Raw genomic sequence first — 19,944 nt, 5'->3', positions numbered from 1 at the left:
AGGAAAGCTGATATATATATATATATTGGATCTTCTGACCAACGCAGAAATCCTGACTCTCTGGTTGAGACAGCTCTCTCTGCTAGTAAAAATTCTAAAAGCTCTCTGGATAGCTCATGGATTTCTGACCAATTTTAGGAAAGCTGATATATATATATATATTGGATCTTCTGACCAACGCAGAAATCCTGTTAGAAAAAATTCCAAAAGTAATTTTTGAGCTTTCCAATCAAAATCAGAAAGTCGAGAAAATTCTAAAAGAGCCGTGTTTGCTCCAGAAAGCCTCTGCATAGTTGATAGAAAACACTCAAAAAGAGCTGTGTCAGCTCTCTAAGTAATTCTTGGGATCTGACCAAGTCAGAAATCCTGTTAGAAAACATTCTTAAAGAGCTGGGTTTGCTCTCCAGAAATCTCTAGATATCTTGGCTCTCACAGAGAAACATTCTAAAGAAGAACTGTTACTGCTTTTTTCTTAACTCATATCACACAGACTTTGGTCTGTCCACAATTTTTTTATTGCATATTTTCTTTATTTACATTTCAAATATTATCCCCTTTTCCGGTTTCCCTTCCTCCTGGAAACACCCTATCATATTCTCCCTCCCCCTGCTTCTATGAGGGTGTTCCTCCACCCACCCACCCACTCCCACCTCCCTGCCCTATACTGGGGCATCTATTGAGCCTTGGTAGGACCAAGGGCCTCTCCTTCCATTGATGCATGACAAGGCCATCCTCTGTTACGTTTGCAGCTGGAGCCCTGTGTACTCCTTTGTAGATGAAAAGCCCACTTTTTAATTTACATATCAATTTAGTTATTTATTCCAGGTTTCCTTTTGATTTCCTTTTGATTCTCCTATGAATCAGCATCCCAAGACCCCAGCCCCTTAATTCTTAGGAAACAACAAGCACACATTTTCTTTTAACATTGCAAAAGAATTCAGAGATCTGCCTAACTCTGTAACACACAGATGCTGGGTGTGGCCCGTCCTGAAATTACCATTTCTACCATACCTGGGCCTAACATTGCTGTGTCCCAGGCTGACCTTGAACTCAGGAATCTGCCTGCCTTTGTATCTTCCTACCTTTGTATCTTTCTGAAAAGATGACTCAGTATAGCTGCCTCTGTTCCTGTAGATCTTTAAGGCTCCTTATATAATGTGTAGTGCATTCTAATATTTTTGCATAGTTAAGAAATTATATATTTTCGAACTCATGTTTTAGAGTTCATCTCCACAGCCTTATGGGCTATCTTGAAGGTCCCAGCTTTTACTGCATTGATGAGACATTAGCTACACCTTCACCTCTTAGACTCCTGCTGTCTGATTATCATGGAGACATTGACATCAACAGGAGGAATGTAAAATATGTACATGATTATACAAACAAGCCTTATGCCCATGGAAGCCATTGACATTCCTGGAGGCCCATGTCTGCTGGCCCTGTCCCAGGGGCAGGAACCATGGCATTCTGTCCCCACCAAGGCCCTGCTGGCCCAGGCAAGTACATATGTATATATGCATGCTTGTATATACCACCTATTGAGTCCGCTGTTTCTCAGACCTGCATGTGTCTCGGGTTAACTACTTTGAACTGATCAACCTTCGTAGGATCACTTCTCTTCCCCGGCAGAGACTGATTTTCCCCTCTCACAGCAGCCATTGGCCATCTGGAGATTATCTTTTTTTTTTCTTTTCTTTTTTTAAAAAATTATTTATTTGTTTACATCCCAAATGTTGCCCCCTCTCCCAGTTCCTCCTGGCAGAATTGTTCACCCATTCCCCTCTCCTTCACCTCTGAGAGGGTACCCCCCTACCCATATGTCCCCACCCTGTGGCATCAAGTCCCTGCTGGATTAGGCTCATCCTCTCCCACTGAGGCCAGACAAGGCAGCCCTCTGCTACATACGTGTCCTGTCTGAGCAGGCCCTGTGGGCTCTTTGGTTGTTGGCCCAGTGGGCTCTCTGGGAGCTCCCAGGGGTCCAGGTTAGTTTTCCTGTGGGGTTGCCATCTCCTTGAGGGTCTTCAATGCTTCCCCTAACTTTCCCACAGTGGTTCCCGACCTCAGTCCAATGTTTGTCTGTGGGTGTCTGCATCTGTGTGAGTCAGCTGCTGGGTGGAGAATCCCAAAGGGCTGCTATGTTAGGCTCCTGTCTGCAAGCAACACATAGCATCATAAAGAGAAATGTGTAACCCAAGCTGGCCTCAAACTTGTGATCCTCCTACCTCTGCCTCCTTCAGCAAATCCTCCTGGCATGCCCCACCACAACCTTCAGAGATTTTCATCTAGGGTGGAACCATATGGGATTTCAGTGTCCATGACGGCAAGTTAACTCTTGTTGACATCATGCCAGTTTTGTTCAGGCAATCATACTGTTGAGATTTCATGGGTTCATTTCCCCTGTCATATCTGAAGAATGCTATCTAGCAACAGTCATCCTCACCCTCTGGATTGTTAAAATCTTTTGTCCCCTTCTTCAGTCACTTTCCCTGAACCCTGTATATAGGGGTTGCATCACAAATGTATCAGTTAGGATTGGGCACCCCCATAGAATTTGATGCTTAATATGATGTATTTTTATCTTATCCACTCCCTACTCAGTGCCCCCAACTCCTCTACCATCCTTCCCACACACCACAAGTACATATTCTAGTCTCTTGCTTATGTATCTTACCAAATCAAATTAATACTGCCCATTTGCTTATGGGTGTGGGATGTTGAACAGGGGCATAGTAAGTCTACTATGGACAACACCACTAGGGAAAATTGACTTCTCTCTCCAAGCAGCCATCAACTGTCAACCTTTCCCCAGGCAGGGAATAGAGCCTTGTGAGCCCTTCCCCTGTACCTTCTGGAATGTTGCCTTCTAGAAGGTTCACCTGCTCTGAGTTCATGAGTGTAATGATCCTGTCATGCCCAGAAGACACTCTGTCCTGATGCTCCCCAAACTCTGGCTTTTACAATCTCTCAGCTCTATGTTCCCTAATGTTCCCTGAGCCTCACAAGGAGGAAATACAATATGTGTGTTCCATTTGTGTCTGAGCTCTCCACAGACAGTTGTTCTCTACACTCTGGCTGGCTGCTGTGAGTCTCAGTCTTAATTGCTACCCACTACACAGAGGAGCTTCTCAGAAGGATGCTGAGCACTTCAGGGATCTATTGACCCGTCCACCAGGTCCAGTTATTCGAGAGTCTCGAGGGAACCTTCTCCTAAGAACCAAATGGGGGGAGGGAGAGACAGACACCAAGTGCAAGAACGACACGGAAGCAGTCTGAGTAGCATCAAGGTCCCACTGTATTAGCAAGGCTCAAGGTTTAAATGCACAAGCAAAAGGGGAAGTACTTCTCAGCAGGAGGACTGGGGCAGTGGAAATGCACCTCAACAGGAGGGATGGGGCAGCAGAAAAAGAGGAAGTACTTCTCAGCAGGAGGGATGGGGCAGCAGAACTTTTTCTTTTGGCAACTACATGGGGAAGCAGGAACTTGGAGGAATCAGGGTACATCTTGAGGTCAGGACATCCAGCGCTGACTTAGGGCTGGAACAATCTGTGGTTGTTCTCGGAGCAGTGGGTGGGTAGCACACTTTTGACCCCCTTTTCTTCTCAGGGGCAGGCCCAATTCAGAGATCAGGACAATAGTGTTGTCTTAATAGCTCCCAACAATCTATGACTAAAGAGAACCTTATTGGGATGTGATCAGATACTATGGCCGTTTAACAAAATAACTTTGGCTTATGGCTCAGTGTCTGCCTCCAACACTTCTATAAAACCAACAAATTTGCTTTAGCTTTTAACCCACTTGTTGACTTATTTCAGTGTTCTGAATGAGTCATTAGGAATAGCTGTCCTAAAGATTTATTATTCAATTTAGGAAATCAGCCCCTTACTTTTTTATTTCCTTTTTTTTTAATTAGGTATTTTCTTCATTTACATTTCCAATGCTATCCCAAAGGTCCCCCATGACCTCCCCCCCGCACTCCCTCTTCTTGGCCCTGGAGTTCCCCTGTACTTAGGCATATAAAGTTTGCAAGACCAATGGGCCTCTTTTTCCACTGATGGCCCACTAGGCCATCTTCTGATACATATGCACCTAGAGACACAAGCGCTGGGGGTACTGGTTAGTTCATATTGTTGTTCTACCTACAAGGTTGCAGACCCCTTTAGCTCCTTGAGTACTTTCTCTAGCTCCTCCATTGGGGGCCCTGTGTTCCATCCAAAAGCTGACTGAGCATCCACTTCTGTGTTTGATAGGCCCAAGAATAGCCTCACAAGAGACAGCTGTATCAGGGTCCTTTCAGCAAAATCTTGCTAGTGTATGCAATGGTGTCAGCGTTTGGAAGCTGATTATGGGGTGGATCCCCGGGTATCATTGAGAAGAGTGTTGTTCAGTTTCTACATGAATATTCTTATTGAAGATCAGTCTTAGTCCATGGTTATCTGATAGGATGCATAGGACAATTTCAATATTTTTGTATCTGTTGAGGCCTATTTTGTGACCAATTATATGGTCAATTTTGGAGACGATACCATGAGGTTCTGAGAAGAAGGTATATCCTTTTGTTTTAGGATAAAATGTTCTGTAGATATCTGTTAGATCCATTTGTTTCATAACTTCTGTTATTTTCACTGTGTCCCTGTATAATTTCTGTTTCCACTATCTGTCCATTGATGAAAGTGGTGTGTGGAAGTCTCCCACTATTATTGTGTGAGGTGCAATGTGTGCTTTGAGCTTTACTAAAGTGTCACTAATGAATGTGGCTGCCCTTGAATTTGGAGCATAGATAATCAGAATTGAGAGTTCCTTTTGGAAGATTTTACCTTTGATGAGTATGAAGTGTCCCTCCTTGTCTTTTTTGATAAATTTGGGTTAGAAATTGATTTTATTCGATATTAGAATGGCTACTCCAGCTTGTTTCTTCAGAACATTTGCTTGGAAAATTGTTTTCCAGCCTTTCACTCTGAGGTAGTGTCTGTCTTTTTCCCTGAGATGNGTTTCNTGTAAGCAGNANAATGTTGGGTCCTGTTTGTGTAGCCAGTCTGTTAGTCTATGTCTTTTTATTAAGGAATTGAGTCCATTGATATTAAGAGATATTAAGGAAAAGTAATTGTTGCTTCCTTTTATTTTTGTTGTTAGAGTTGGCATTCTGTTCTTGTGGCTGTCTTCTTTTTGGTTTGTTGAAGGGTTACTTTCTTGCTTTTTCTAGGATGTGGTTTCTGTCTTTGTATTGTTTTTTTTTTTCTGTTATTATCCTTTGAAGGGTTGTATTCATGGAAAGATAATGTGTGAATTTTGTTTTTTCGTGGAATACTTTGGTTTCTCCATCTATGGTAATTGAAAGTTTGGCCGGGTATAGTAGCCTGGGCTGGCATTTGTGTTCTCTTAGTGTCTGTATAACATCTGTCCAGGATCTTCTGGCTTTCATAGTCTATGGTGAAAAGTCTGGTGTAATTCTGATAGGCCTGCCTTTATATGTTACTTGACCCTTTTCCCTTACTGCTTTTAATATTCTATCTTTATTTAGTGCATTTGTTGTTCTGATTATTATGTGTTGGGAGGAATTTCTTTTCTGGTCCAGTCTATTTGGGGTTCTGTAGGCTTCTTGTATGTTCATGGGCATCTTTTTCTTTAAGTTTGGGAAGTTTTCTTCTATAATTTTGTTGAAGATATTTGCTGGCCCTTTAAGTTGAAAATCTTCATTCTCATCTACTCCTATTTTCCGTAGGTTTGGTCTTCTCATTGTGTCCTGGATTTTCGAATGTTCTGACTTAGGATCTGTTTGCATTTTGCATTTTCTTTGATTGTTGTACCGATGTTCTCTATGGAATCTTCTGCACCTGAGATTCTCTCTTCCATCTCTTGTATTCTGTTGCTGATGCTCACATCTATGGTTCCAGATTTCTTTCCTAGGGTTTCTATCTCCAGCGTTGCCTCACTTTGTGTTTTCTTTATTGTGTCTACTTCCCTTTTTAGGTCTAGTATGGTTTTGTTCATTTCCATCCCCTGTTTTGATGTGTTTTCCTGTTTTTCTTTAAGGACTTATAACTCTTTAGCAGTGTTCTCCTGTATTTCTTTAAGTGAGTTATTAAAGTCCTTCTTGATGTCCTCTACCATCATCATGAGATATGCTTTTAAATCCCGTTCTAGCTTTTCGGGTGTGTTGGGGTGCCCTGGACTGGGCGAGGTGGGAGTGCTGCATTCTGATGATGGTGAGAGGTCTTGGTTTCTGTTAGTAAGATTCTTGCATTTGCCTTTTGCCATCTGGTAATCTCTGGAGTTAGTTGTTATAGTTGTCTCTGGTTAGAGCTTGTTCCTCTCCTGATTCTGTTAGCCTCTATCAGCAAACCTCGGTGACTACCTCTCTCCTCTGAGTTTCAGTGGTCAGAGCACTCTCTGCAGACAAGCTCTCCTCTTACAGGGAAGGTGCACAGATATCTGGTTTTCACACCTGCCTCTTGGCAGAAGATGAAGGCCCGAAACAGGGCCTGTCCCAGAAGCTGTTAGCTTCTGTATTCCACACTCTCACATACGCAGACTGGTCTCAGAGGGATCCAGGTACCAAGATGGCGCCCCCAGGTGCTCCAGCAAAGCCCTCCTGGACGGTGCGGACACCTGTCCTCTGGCAGGGAATGTGCCCGGATGTCTGGAGCCTGAAACGGAGTCTGCCTCAGAAGCTGTCCTCTAGGGACCTTGTGGGTGTCCATCGACTCTGCGCCCAGGTGACCCAGTGCTGGCCCCAACCAGAAGAGATTTGTGATCCTGGTCAGGCTGGCTTTTCTGCTTCCCTAATGCTGTCTCAGGTCCGCGAGATTGGATTGGAACAGAAGTTGTGTTCCACTCACCGTTGGTCCTAAGATCACGTGGAGAGTCCTCTAGGGGACCTTGGGGGTGTCCTCCGACTCTGTGCCCAAGGTGACCTGGTGCTGGCACCTACTGGAAGGTGACATTATTCATTTTTGACTGAAAGAGAATTCCACTGTGTATGTTTTTAAAAGGTTGCAACCATTTCAGGTAACTTGGAGTAGGTGAACCCAAAAAAGTGCTTCTAACATACACATGAACCAAACTTAGTAACTTCTTTCTTAGACCATACAGTGTCATTATCCAATAGGGTTTATTTTATTGTCTGTGTGATTTATTCATTATAGATAGCCAAGACCTTGTGCTGAAAATTGGGTCCTCTATAAATATGTTCAAAGAATAATATGTAACTTTAGTAATACTGCTCAAAGAACTAGCTTGCCATCAACTGGGTGTAATGTTATCACTCATAGTTAACCTTTATGGGTCATGAATCACTAGAATGATCTACCTTTTACAGAGTATTGAACATTTTTCAGCGAGAGCTTGAGAACATTGATTTATACTACAGTACTCAGATCTTTCGTACTCCCTAATGCTATTCAGTTGGTATAGGCTCAATATCACCAAGGTTCTTCATTAACAACCCCCTAAAATACAAAGCAGAAATATTAGATGATATTTATTCCCCTCTTTCTAACTGTGTAGCAGAAATGTAAAGATCTGTTACTTATAGTCAAAGCATCTTGTTTTCAAAAGTGGAGATATCTTTAAGTATGATCAGCATTTCAAAGCTTGTTCGCATATGATATCCTTAGGTAAAGCCCTAGCAAAGTTAACTTTCTACGAAAAAAAATAGTTCAAAAAACATATTTTACTGCTTACTGCAGATTTGAATAGCTTCTCTCTCTACGAGAAAAATGCATTCAGTCATTTATTTCATTGGATTTGTCTTGAGTGTTTATTGCTTGCCAGTCTTGGTGCTAGGCCCTTAGAGTGTATGGATAAACACTCATGTAAGCATGACAAGGTAAGTCTATCCCATAGAAGCAATCAACTTCCTAACCAGTGTTCTCTTCTGTTCACGTAATCACAGGCTTTGTTGGACAGCTTCTAAAATAAATTTGGAACTTCATTCAAGCCAGGTTCTTTCTCTTGAATTATCTTAATAACTTCCCAACTTATCTCTGCTTCCACTATACACATGAAAATTTAAAAAAGGTGTTGGTCTATCTTAGCGTTTTACTGCTGTGAACAGACATCATGACCAAGGCAAGTCTTATAAAGGACAACATATATTTGGGGCTGGCTTACAGGTTCAGAGGTTCAGTCCATTATCAACAAGGTGGGAGCATGGCAGCATCTAGGCAGGCATGGTGTAGGCAGAGCTGAAAGTTTTAAATTTTCATCTGAAGGCTGCTAGTGGAAAATTGCTTCCAGGCAGGTAGAAAGATGGTCTTAAATTCCAGACCCACAGTGACACACCTACTCCAAAAGCCACACCTCCTCCAAAAGGGCCATGCCTTCTAATAGTGTCACTCCCTGAGCCAAACATATACAAACTATCATACAGTTTGTGTGCCTGCTTTGCTGGGTAGCTCAGGGAAGACAGAACTTAATCTATGATAGGAGTCTCAGCCCATGTTCTTCTGGGTGAAAAAACACTGGGATCCGAGGTGGATGCTGTGGTTCTCAATCTCCTATGTACCCAGAAGCCACAGGGGGACCTCAAGAAGTTGGAAATGTGGGTCCAAAGGTCTGAGCTTTCCCTACCTACACACCAGGCAGGAAGGGGATGGCTGAGCCTGGGATAGGGAATCGGTTTGGTTCCCAGTGAGTTCCAAAAGTAGGAAGGGGCTGAAAGAGAGGCCTTCTCTGGAAGATTAAGGAGAGGCTCTTTGTGAGGAAGGCCAACCTCCCCAACCCCCTGCAGCAATCCTTGATGAGGGAGACAGCACTTGCTTGTCCAAACTGTTTTATTCATGGTGGAGGTGAATGCATACATTTTACCCAGGGTGAACCAGAGATTAAATACCTTTTGTAGGAAGGGATGCCAAGGAAGGGAAACTCATTGGTTAAATACATGAAGCCTAACTAGCATGGAGGATTGCAAGTTTTTATGCTATGTGATCAGTTGTCATGACTGTCTCAATGGGGTGTTTTGATTTTTTGTTCCAGGACAGATAGACCCTGGTCAGGAGTTGGTTTTAATGTCTGCTGTTCTCAAGTATGAGAATTCTGGGGAGTTGAACCTGCTTCTACCTTACCAGGTCTTCTGTCTGGTGGTACCATCCACTCACACCACATGTAGCGTTTTCACTTACTATGAAATCATACTCCAGCTTCTCCTTTCCTTCTTCTATTTTGAATAGACTTTAAGCTATGCTAACTCTCATGGATCTCCCTGACTTTACCTTGTCAACCTTTTTAGTACCTCTTGTGCTTTGAATGCAAGAGACTCCAGCCTGTCTGGCTTTCCCTTATCTTGCCAAACTAATCATTTTTTATCTCAGACATTGGTGTGTGCTAATAACTGTCCACAGACTCCAGTATGCCATTCTCTTCCGAATCATTCTGTGGTATTTGTTTTACCACCATTATTTAAAATGACTTCACTTATTTTTTTTACTATTTCTTTTCTAGTCTTCTGTCTCCTATTTCCTACACAGAAACTGCTCTCGGTTTGGGTTTTCATGTCAACCTCTGTCAACCAGAGCAATCATTGTCCCACAGTAGACACTTGAAGAGTATTGTCTTGGGGCATGGATTTGTGTAAAACGCCATCTGAAAGATTAAATTTGTCATGAAAAGCTCAAGGGAAGAAAAAAAGTCAATATTCCTTAATGGGGTAACTGTATAAGCCCAGCATTTAAGTTGGTACCAGTTTTAAGGGTGAATAAAAAAGATGGATCAAAACAAGGATGGGGGACTAAAGATAAAGGGGAGTCACAATTTCATATTCATGATGGAAGCATTGCATCTTGCTCTATCTCTGAAGAATGTTAGGCAATGACAGTATAAGACTTCAGTATTATTAGGGCCTCCATATATTTATCAAAAAGCAAAACTTAGCACATAATTATATGGTAGCTTCCTATAGCATGACGCTTTAATCCAATATTTGTTCTAAACTCAGGCCAGATACCTGAACTCTAAGAAGAATAAGCATTGAAAAAGCTAACATATCTATGGGTGCACCTCACTAAAAGGGGGGGGGAGGGGGCCTTGAGAACCATCAAAACAGCTGGAGTTGCTGCAGAGATGATGTGACATGCCAGTGACAGCTTAGATCTAGAGGATGCTGTGCCCCAGGGTCTGAGGGAAGGCTTGATGGAACTCTCTGCAGCTTTCAGAATAGCAGTCATTATTATGTATAGCTTTCAGCAAACCCTTCCAATTGGGCTCACCCTTCCTGTCAGTTAGAGGGTAAACTCCCTGTTTCTCAGCAGTCAGAATGAGAAAGCAAAGAAAAAGCCAGGTAAAAACAAACAGAATTCTAGTCACTGAGTTCCAAATTCATCATATAAAGATGCCACCTTCAATTGCTTTCATTTGGATCTCCGTTTTGGGAAAGAAATCATATGTCATATATAAAAAAAAAAATCACAGTTTCCTTTTGATTAATCTGCAGTAGGAAGCCCAAAGATATTAAATTTCAGTGTTCCCAGACTTCTCTCCACCCCTCGTAAACAATTCAATTGAATTTGAATTAATATTTATCAAGCACTACACTATGGATGGCAGTATAGTGGATGCTGTCATACAAGTGCTACATAAAAGGGCTACGACTCATGACCAGCCTTAAGATAACAATCTGTTTTATATAGAACAATGGGATTATAGCAGCAGTTGCCATCAGTATCCCCACTAGATGCTAAAAAAACAAAAACAAAAAAAACAAAACAAAAAACTTGTTTAAATTCACTCTTTATTAACTACACACCATATTCAAGAAAGAAAAGTTCTGAACTGAATTTGTAAAAGTGATGTCATCAAGGAATAGAAAAAGGGAAACAGATTTTGTTAGGAGAAGAGTTACATTATTTCTGGAGAAAAATGTCCTATAACGTCTCATGTGTGAATAAATGAGGCTACTCCTCTTAGCCAGACAGAGATGAATAGAATAGCCTCTGTTGATTTTCCTGTAACGTTCTTCTCTCTCTCTCTCTCTCTCTCAATCTCTCTCTCTCTCTCTCTCTCTCTCTCTCTCTCTCTCTCTCTCTCTCTCGTTTTTTTTGTTTTTTGAGACAGGTCCTGCAACGTTCTTGCTTGCTTGTTTTTAGTTCAATACTCTCAGAGGTCTTTTTATGGCATTCTTTATTATTCCAAATAGTGCTGTCCAAACTATCCTAGGCTAGGTGAAGACACGATTAGCTCTTTTTCTGACAATTCTAATACACCAGAATGTATGCTTACATAGTCAGGCCTTCTTAATTATTTCTACTCACAATTTCTCTCACCCCAGAAACTTTTATATAACTTTAGGTATGTGTGTATATAAAAACAGGTATAGAAACCAACCATTTAACCATTTACTAATAACGAATCATGAAGAAATTGGTGGTTGAAATCAGCTCCTTTTCCACGCACGATCTCATTAGTTTTAAAGACAAATGGAAATGGGCACACTAATGAGGTGCATATGAACATTTGTGTACACATAAAGAATTAGGACATGGAATCTGAAGCAATGGCTCTATGGTTTACAGCACTTGCTCTCTCAGAGGATCTGGGCTCAGTTCCAAGTACCCACGTGGTGACTCTACCATTACTAACTCCAGTTCTAGTGGTGTCTTCTGACCTCTACAGGCACCAGGCATGCACATGGTGCTCACACATACATACAGGTAAAGCACTCATACACATAAAATAAATAAATACATTTTTAAAGAAGGAGTTATATGTTAATGCTGGGGGTTGGAGAGGACTGCTCAGAGGGGATATCTCTTGTTGTACAAGTATAGTGAAATGAGTTTGGCTTCCTGAAACCCTCATAAACTCAGATGTGCTAACATTTGTCTCTAATCATAGGAGTTCTCTGACAAGATGGGAGGCAGAGGCATGAGCTCAGGTGCTCATAGGCCAGACACCCTGCTGACTACTGACATGAACAAGACATCCTGCCTCCATTAATGTAGAAGGGAAAAACAAACACTTGAATTGTCTTCTGTCATCCACAAGTATAGCATGGCCTGTGCAGGCCTATATTCACACACTCATATGCATGTACATACATACACATAATACATACACATTATTTTAAAATAATTTTTAACTGATAATATTTTAGAATAATTGAGCCTTTACTGATACTTGAAAATATAGGACACAAAGCATCTTTAATGATTTCAGTAGTTCATCAATATTTCAATTCAGAATTATCAATACTGAGGGTGCTACTTTGTACAAATATGTAATCTAAAATGGCAGTACATTTAGCACCATTTCAATTATTATTAAAAACTCTGTTCTAATTCCAAACTACTATTCATCAAATGATTTTCTTTAGGAATCTCACCTCTACTCTTCAATTAGCAAACTCAACGGTTCTAATATAATACAATCTAGAAGTATATCAATTTGATAGTTATGTGCTGAAGAATTACACAAGAAAATGTTGTCTTTGTTTTTCATAATTAAAGCATTATGTTTTCATAACAGCAGAAAACGTCACATGTTCAGCAGAAACCCTGCAGTTCCTAACATCCAAGTTTTATAACGGAGCTAATGTATTTCAAGCGGCTGTGATCCCTTGGTACTTCATGTCATCACAGCATGCACATTGCAAAGTGCACATGTGTGTTCAGAGCCAGTTCTGAAGCAAAGTCCCAACAATGCAACCTGAGCTGAAAACACCTGGATTTTCCTCACAATTGTTTTTAATTAATTTTTTGGCATTGCATCGCCCTAAACTTTCTACTATTAGAAAGTTTACTTTCTAATATTCCCGACCCCAGACCCAATTACATAATCCCATGAGCTACAACCCATAGTTTACAAAGCTCTGCTGTATAGTATTTATAAACGCTAGTTCCACTGGTACATGATGGCAATCCTAGCTCCACTTATCTCGCATAGTTATTTTGAGAATTAAATGGAAACATACCTGTAAGATTTAAGATTGTTACACGTTTATAGTGATTTATAAATGTTGTGTATTTTCCCCAGGCAAATGTGGTAGCAAATAAGATATGTTGACCCAAATAATATTTCATTATTTAAATATCTAATTTAATATGTAATAATATTTAATTTTGGACCTTACCTTTATTTTATTTTTATATTTACCTATATTTTTTGAAATAACAAGATTTTAGTTTTGGGCTTGCCATTAGAAAAAGAAAAAGAATCAACACAAATAACAAGGAATCCACTAGGCAGTTCCCATCTGTCTTAAATGGCTGTGGATTTCCCACAAAACCATGACTTACCAGATTCCACTGCTCGCTTGTGTGAGCTCTGATTTTACATTCACTCCCCGGGTGCAAACAGATCACTTCTAGCAACACTAAGTCACTTGATCATGGTGGATGGTGACTTTGATGTGTTCTTCAATTCGGTTTGCGAGTATTTAATGGAGTTTTTTGCAACAGTATTCATAAGGGAAATTTGTCTGAAATTCTTTTTCGTTGTTGAGTCTTTGTATATCAAGGTGATTGTGGCCTCATAGAATGAGTTTGGCAGTGTTCCTCCCATTTTATCTTGTGGAATAGGTTGAAGAGTATTAGTATTAGCTCTTCTTTGGAACTCTGGTAGAATTCTGCACTAAAACCATTTGGCTCTGGGATTTTTTTTTTTTGATTGGGAGATTTTTAATAACTGCTTCTATTTCCTTAGTGTTTAAAATACTATTCAGATTGTTTACCTGCTCTTGATTTAGCTTTGACTTGGTATCTGTCTAGAAAATCATCCATTTCATTTAGAATTTCTAATTTTGTGGAGTAAAAGCTTCTGAAGTAAGACCTAATGATTCTTTGAATTTCTTCAGTGTCAATTTTTATGTCTTCCTTTTCATTTAGATTTTGTTAATTTTGTACTCTCTCTCTTTCTCTCTCTCTCTCTCTCTCTCTCTCTCTCTCTCTCTCTCTCTCTCTCTCTCTCTCTCTCTCTCTGCCTTTCAGTTAGTTTTGTCAAGAGTTTGTCTATTTTGTTGATTGCCTTAAAGAATGAAGACATATATTTTTAATGTGCCGCCATTTAAATGGCCATCATGCTTAGTCCTGCCTTTAGTCTATCTCACAAGTGTTGATCTTGAGATTATATAATCCCAGACAAAATCTAGAAATACTAATGTTCCACGAATATACCAAGGACAATTTTTTTAAAAGGCTGTTTTTAACTTTCTCAACATGTAGCAAAGGAGAACATAACAATAGCAATCAGTTTTTACTTGGGTGTTATTACCTTGATTTATATTAGTCACCTGACCTTTTATCTATCAGGGTTTTGTACCATTCACACAAATATAAGCTTAGTGGTAACAAGCAGAGATTTGTCATATTGTTATTATGAAAATCGTTTTGACTCCATGGACTCAGAAAGAATTGGTCAAATGAATTAGAAATTAATAAGGAACATTGTGTAGCCTCTGAAACAACAGTACAAAGTAGTTCAGGTTATTTTCACAAACCAGCATCTCCGTTTTTAAATGCCACTGCTTGTGATTGTTAGAACACAAATTGCCACGCAGTTGATAGGAAAGCAGTTAATCCAAATCTCTTCAAGTGTTTTTGTAACAATATTAAAATGATCCATTAAACACACACACACACAATCACTAAAACATAGAAGAATTCAAGTGTTCATCAACTTTCAGTGAATACAAAAGAAATAAAAAGTAACAATACAGAGATAAAACACTGATTATCTGCTACAATGTGAAAAAGTCTTGGAAACATTAGGCTACAACATGCAAGAAGTCAGCTATAAAAAGCTGCATGTTTCTGATTGGAAAATATTGAGAGCAGGCAAAATCCCAGGAGGATAGAAAGTAGCTTAGTGGTTGCATAGCGTAGTGGGACTACCGGGCATAGCGGGGATGTGATGGTGGATATGCGATGATTCTCATGAGGGTCATGGGAAAAAATCTTAAGCTCTATTAATGCTGTGTGCTGTCAAAGGCTGAGTGTCATGCTATGGGAACTCTGGGTTACTAAGCTGTTGAAAAGAACATGATGCTACATTGGTGAAGACTTGATAATGGGATTGGTGGGTATGTAAACTAGTCCAGCCATTATGAAGGATCAGTAAAGATGTTCCTCAAACACCCAGAAATTGAAATGCCATGTAACTTACTCACGTGTTACAATCTGAAGGAATCTAAGGCAGCAATAAAATAGAGATCCGTGTATGCCCTTCATCACAGCACAATTCATAGTAGAGCCACATGGAGTCAGCATAGGAGCCCAGTGATGGATGCACAGAAGAAAAAATGTGGCCTATGTAATTGTGCATTCTTCATCGATTAAACAAGAATGAAACCAATGTAATTTATTCCAGAATGTGGATGGAAGTAAGGACTATCCTGTTAAGCAAAGTTAGATAGTATTAGAAGGGGAAAGATGGTTCATCTGGTAAAATGCCTGTATAAAGGATCTGAGTTTACAATTCCAGAACACATATAAAATGTGCAGGGTGCACACATGCAAACCTAAGGCAACAGGAGCAGAGCTGGGAGGATCCATGTAGCTTACTGATCAGCCAGTGTGGCTGAGTCAGTGAGTTGTGGATCCAGTGAGTGCCTTGGCCCAAAAATAAGGATCTTTTAAATGATGGACATCCAGTATCAACATTACATAAACACACACACACACATTCACACACAAACACACACACACACCACTGTCCAGTCTTAGACACATAAATTTCTTGCATATATAGAATTTAAGAAATGAAAGGGAAATTAACAAAAACATAAAATTATTAATGTCGAAGGGAGGTTAAAGAGATTAGTAGGGGGGCTGGAGAGATGGCTCAGCCATTAAAGGCTAGGCTCACAAGCAAAAATATAAGAGATTAGTGGGGGGACCAGAAATGAGATAGAATGCAAGTGTCTCACATAAGTAATACGAGGGTAAATATCAACAAAATATATTACACATATGCATGATAACGTCCTAATGAAGTTCACTATTACTAATTTTAAAATGTGTTTAAAATAATAATTTTGGTTTTTGTGGCATTCTCAGGTTAGATTGGAACCTACATTTCCACGTGACCTTGTATAACTATTTCCCTTTATAGATACAGGTGTTTAGATTATCAACAGATTTTTTCAAAAAACAAAATTTCTGATACATTGACATGGTAAAACTTTATGTAATAATAACCAAGACTCACTAACTATAAAGAATTATTAAAACAATCCAAGAGTTGTTTGTATATTTTATATGTGAGTCTTTTAAAACTCGGGGTTGGATCACTACACTTGTACAGAGAAAGGAATGAGGCTTTTTTTTTTCCACAGATGGGCCAGGAACTCTTCCTCCTGTTTAGAAGTTCTGCCTGACAGTAACTATGAGCTGACAGAACTTTACTTCCTAAGAAAGAAGAATTACCTTTTAAAGTGTAGTGTAGTCCTTTCCAGAAAATAGAATTTATGTTTTCAATTCTCAAGTTTTGAAATTCCTAATAGAAGAGAGTTAGGTAGAACACATGATCGAAGAGGCCGATTCACTCTAATAGTGGACTGCCTACAAAGATGGATTGGAAACATAAAGAGCTAATAACACCAAGGATTTTCATTGCTATGTTATCTCTTGTACATTAATTATACAGCAGAGCCTGCTTTAATGGACACAGTTTCTGTGAGGATGCTTTGTTTAAGAAAAGCTTCTTCCCTTTACTCCAATTTGAATGTGGAGATACAATCTGAGAGCTATCAGAGAGATTTGATATGTAAAGCCAAGTTTGCACCATTGGTAATGTAAGCTTATTCTTCTACATAACCAATGGGTCAGCCTAGTAGAAGAGGCTGTGTCCCTATGAGGGATTCGCTGGGTCTCATCACCCTGTGCCTAAGTGACTCTGTGGTTTTTATCAAACATTCATGACAACAGCTTGTAACATAGAAAAAATGTAATTATCTTTATGTATGCTTCTACTATATAAGATAATATTGCCTTAGTTTCTTACTATATAAATCTACTTTTAATATCATTCATAAATTAAGTTGGCCCAATATATTAAAATGACTGGAATCCTTTATGCTTCTCTGTAACTCACTGATGATAACACTCTCCAAACAATTAAATAAATTAATATACATTACTTTTATTTCTATTCACATGTCATCTGATACCAAGACTACTGCCTGTATTTGGCTTTGCTTGTCCTTGCATTTTGCACAGAATACCACTGGACTGCTTTTCCTGTTTTGTAAATTATGCATTGTCCTGAACTCTAGGTGGAAGGATAAGATGTAATGTATTGATTATTGTCTGTTTTATTATTCACATTGCAGTATATGGTATAATTCTTCTAGCCAAGAACTTCAAATACATTATTTTATATTTGTCCAAAATAATTGAAAACAAAATCTAGTTATTTTTTGTCTACTTGTGTTATTCTATTTTGTCTACAGCTTTTCTAAATCCATTTTTTGTTTATATATCTTCATGTGGTTTTTTTTTTGAATGACCTAGCCTTGGCCTATGTATATATATATATATATATATATACCTATATATATATATATTATTTCTAAATACCACATGAATTTCTCCAAATCTCAGGCTTTGGTGCCCTCCTGTCTACTTGTGCTGCCCCAGAGAGGCTTATAAATGCAGAATGTCCATTGTGTATTCTCCACACTTTTCTCTCACACCATTTTACTTCAGTTTGCTCTTCTTAAAAAAAAAAAGTTGGCATAGTTTTTTTCTGGAAGTAGACATGGCTTGCTGTCCTCTGTCCTTGTTTAGCTTGGCTCTTCATCACCTCTAGTTAGCTTCTTATTCCATCCTTAAATATCAAACAAGGTCTCATATTTTGTTATGAAGACCGGCAGTGGTCAGCTGAATTGATGTTGTCTCACCAATATATCCTGTACGATTCGTTTGTGGTTCAATTTACTACATATATATGTATGCACACTCTATTAAGATCAGGCATCTAATAGGTGTGATTCTCTCACAGAAGCATGATGGCCACTTCACCGTCATCCAGTTGGTCGGCATGCTGAGGGGCATCGCGTCAGGCATGAAGTATCTTTCTGACATGGGATACGTTCATCGAGATCTAGCCGCGAGGAACATACTGGTGAACAGCAACTTAGTATGCAAGGTCTCTGATTTTGGTCTCTCCCGAGTGCTGGAAGATGATCCGGAAGCAGCTTATACAACAACGGTAAGTTTCGGCGCCCTGTTCCGTCACCGTGTTTACTTTTAGTTGTTTAACACTGTTAGAATAATTGTTCCTGGTTCCTCGGTCTCATGTCCTCACTTCTTATTTTCCTAACTGATATGTTACTCAGTTAAAAGGATTTTCTATATTTGAAGGCTCCGAGGGTCGTTGTTGCTGCTGCTGTTCTTTTAAAATAATAATAATAATCACCACACACACACACTTCTAAGATTTCGTCTTTGGGCTCCTGACACGCTGGAACTCTATGACCTTCATGGAGATGTGTGGCTTGACTTCCTTCGGATTAAACCTGCCCTTGCCTGAGGTATTTTAGCTTTCAATACATGTTCTTCTTTAAATATACTTCTTTATATATTTAGCAACATTGCCTCTAATACTTCAAGGATAATAAGGAGCCAGTGATTCAGAAATATCTTCTTTTTAAGTGTTACGGGGTGATCTATACACACTTATAAATGAATGACATAAGCTTCTTTGGCGATGTTTAAAGACTCTAACTCTAAAGCATTTTTCAGAGTACTCAGGGGGACGGATCTAGAAAGAAAAGGCTTAAGCTTTAAACCCAAAGCACCATCTTAAATAATATGATGTCAAATTCACGGTGGATATCTTAAATATTTATGAATTCTCTCACTCAATTCTTTGTATTCACCTCCTTGGATATTGTTTAAAGAACTGAGTCTTAACATCTCTATTGGAGTATAATAATCCTGTTAAGTTTTACTGTGACTCTCATTTGTTTATTAAAATTCGGGCCACTGATTCATTTGATATTTAAAACAGCTTCAGTGAAAAAGCAAGCAAAAAACTTACTCAAAACATATTTATTCTTTTTCCCTTTTTAACCATGCTAATAATTTTTAAATGGTACCCCTTTAATTAATTCCTCTTTATTTTATTTTCTATTAATTATTTTGAAGTTTTACTGTATTCAATAAGCCTTAAGGTAAATGGAAGTTTGACACTATTGATAAAATATTTATGTCCTTATTAGTATTTTTATTGGAATCCCCTATGATAATTTGTCAACATTTTCACATTTCAATATAAAATAGGGTTCCGTGGAAAGTAAATTAATCTCCAAGTCTGATGTATAAGGTAGAGCCAATCATTATTCTTTTAATTTAACCAAAAACTTTATGAAAATAAAAAAATCTATAGGACCTTAAAATACATTAGTCATTTTAGTGAAAAATTGATATCTCAAACTCCATCTTCTATTTGGAAAATATTGTAATTATTTTCACTTTTCTAAAACCTTTTTCTTTCTTCAACTTATAAATCCATAACATCCCAATTATTAGGATTAATAAAAATGCAACCCTAACACTTTGTATTTGTATAAAATATTAATTGTAATATTTTAAAAATTTTTTATACATGCAATGTATGAAAAAATACAATAAAATAATTAATGAGCCCATTGAGCGTGGACATATGTACTAATGTCTGTATATTTATAACACTTTAAGTAACAATTTAATTGCTTTTTAAAATATGAAGCCAATAGCGAGAAAAATATCTTCATAAAACTAGTGGGTAACCCAAAGTTCTGAGAGCTGGGACTAAAGGTGAGCACCACTGAGGCTAAAGAGATGGCTGTGGTTAAGACTGCTCTCCTGAAGGTCCTGAGTTCAAATCCCAGCAACCACATGGTGGCTCACAACCATCTGTAATGAGACCTGATGCTCTCTTCTGGTGTGTCTAAAAACAGCTACAGTGTACTTACATATAATAATAAATAAATCAAAAGAAAGAAAGAGAGAGAGAGAGAGAGGGAGGGAGGGA

The 19,944-nt window shown here is 38.9% G+C and overlaps 1 protein-coding gene across 2 annotated transcripts in view; it reads left to right on the top strand.

Annotated features, from left to right (window-relative positions):
- Window positions 1-19,944, top strand: part of Epha6 (EPH receptor A6) — an 882,350-nt gene that overhangs the window by 747,486 nt on the left and 114,920 nt on the right. For both annotated transcript variants that reach the window (XM_021184474.2, XM_021184473.2), the window contains one exon: window positions 17,929-18,138. In XM_021184474.2, coding sequence (XP_021040133.1) covers window positions 17,929-18,138 — 210 coding nt within the window. The remainder of the gene's footprint in view (window positions 1-17,928; window positions 18,139-19,944) is intronic.

This window comes from Mus caroli, chromosome 16, assembly GCF_900094665.2.
Source record: "Mus caroli chromosome 16, CAROLI_EIJ_v1.1, whole genome shotgun sequence".
NCBI lineage: Eukaryota > Metazoa > Chordata > Mammalia > Rodentia > Muridae > Mus > Mus caroli.
This window is presented reverse-complemented; position numbering and strand designations above follow the sequence as displayed.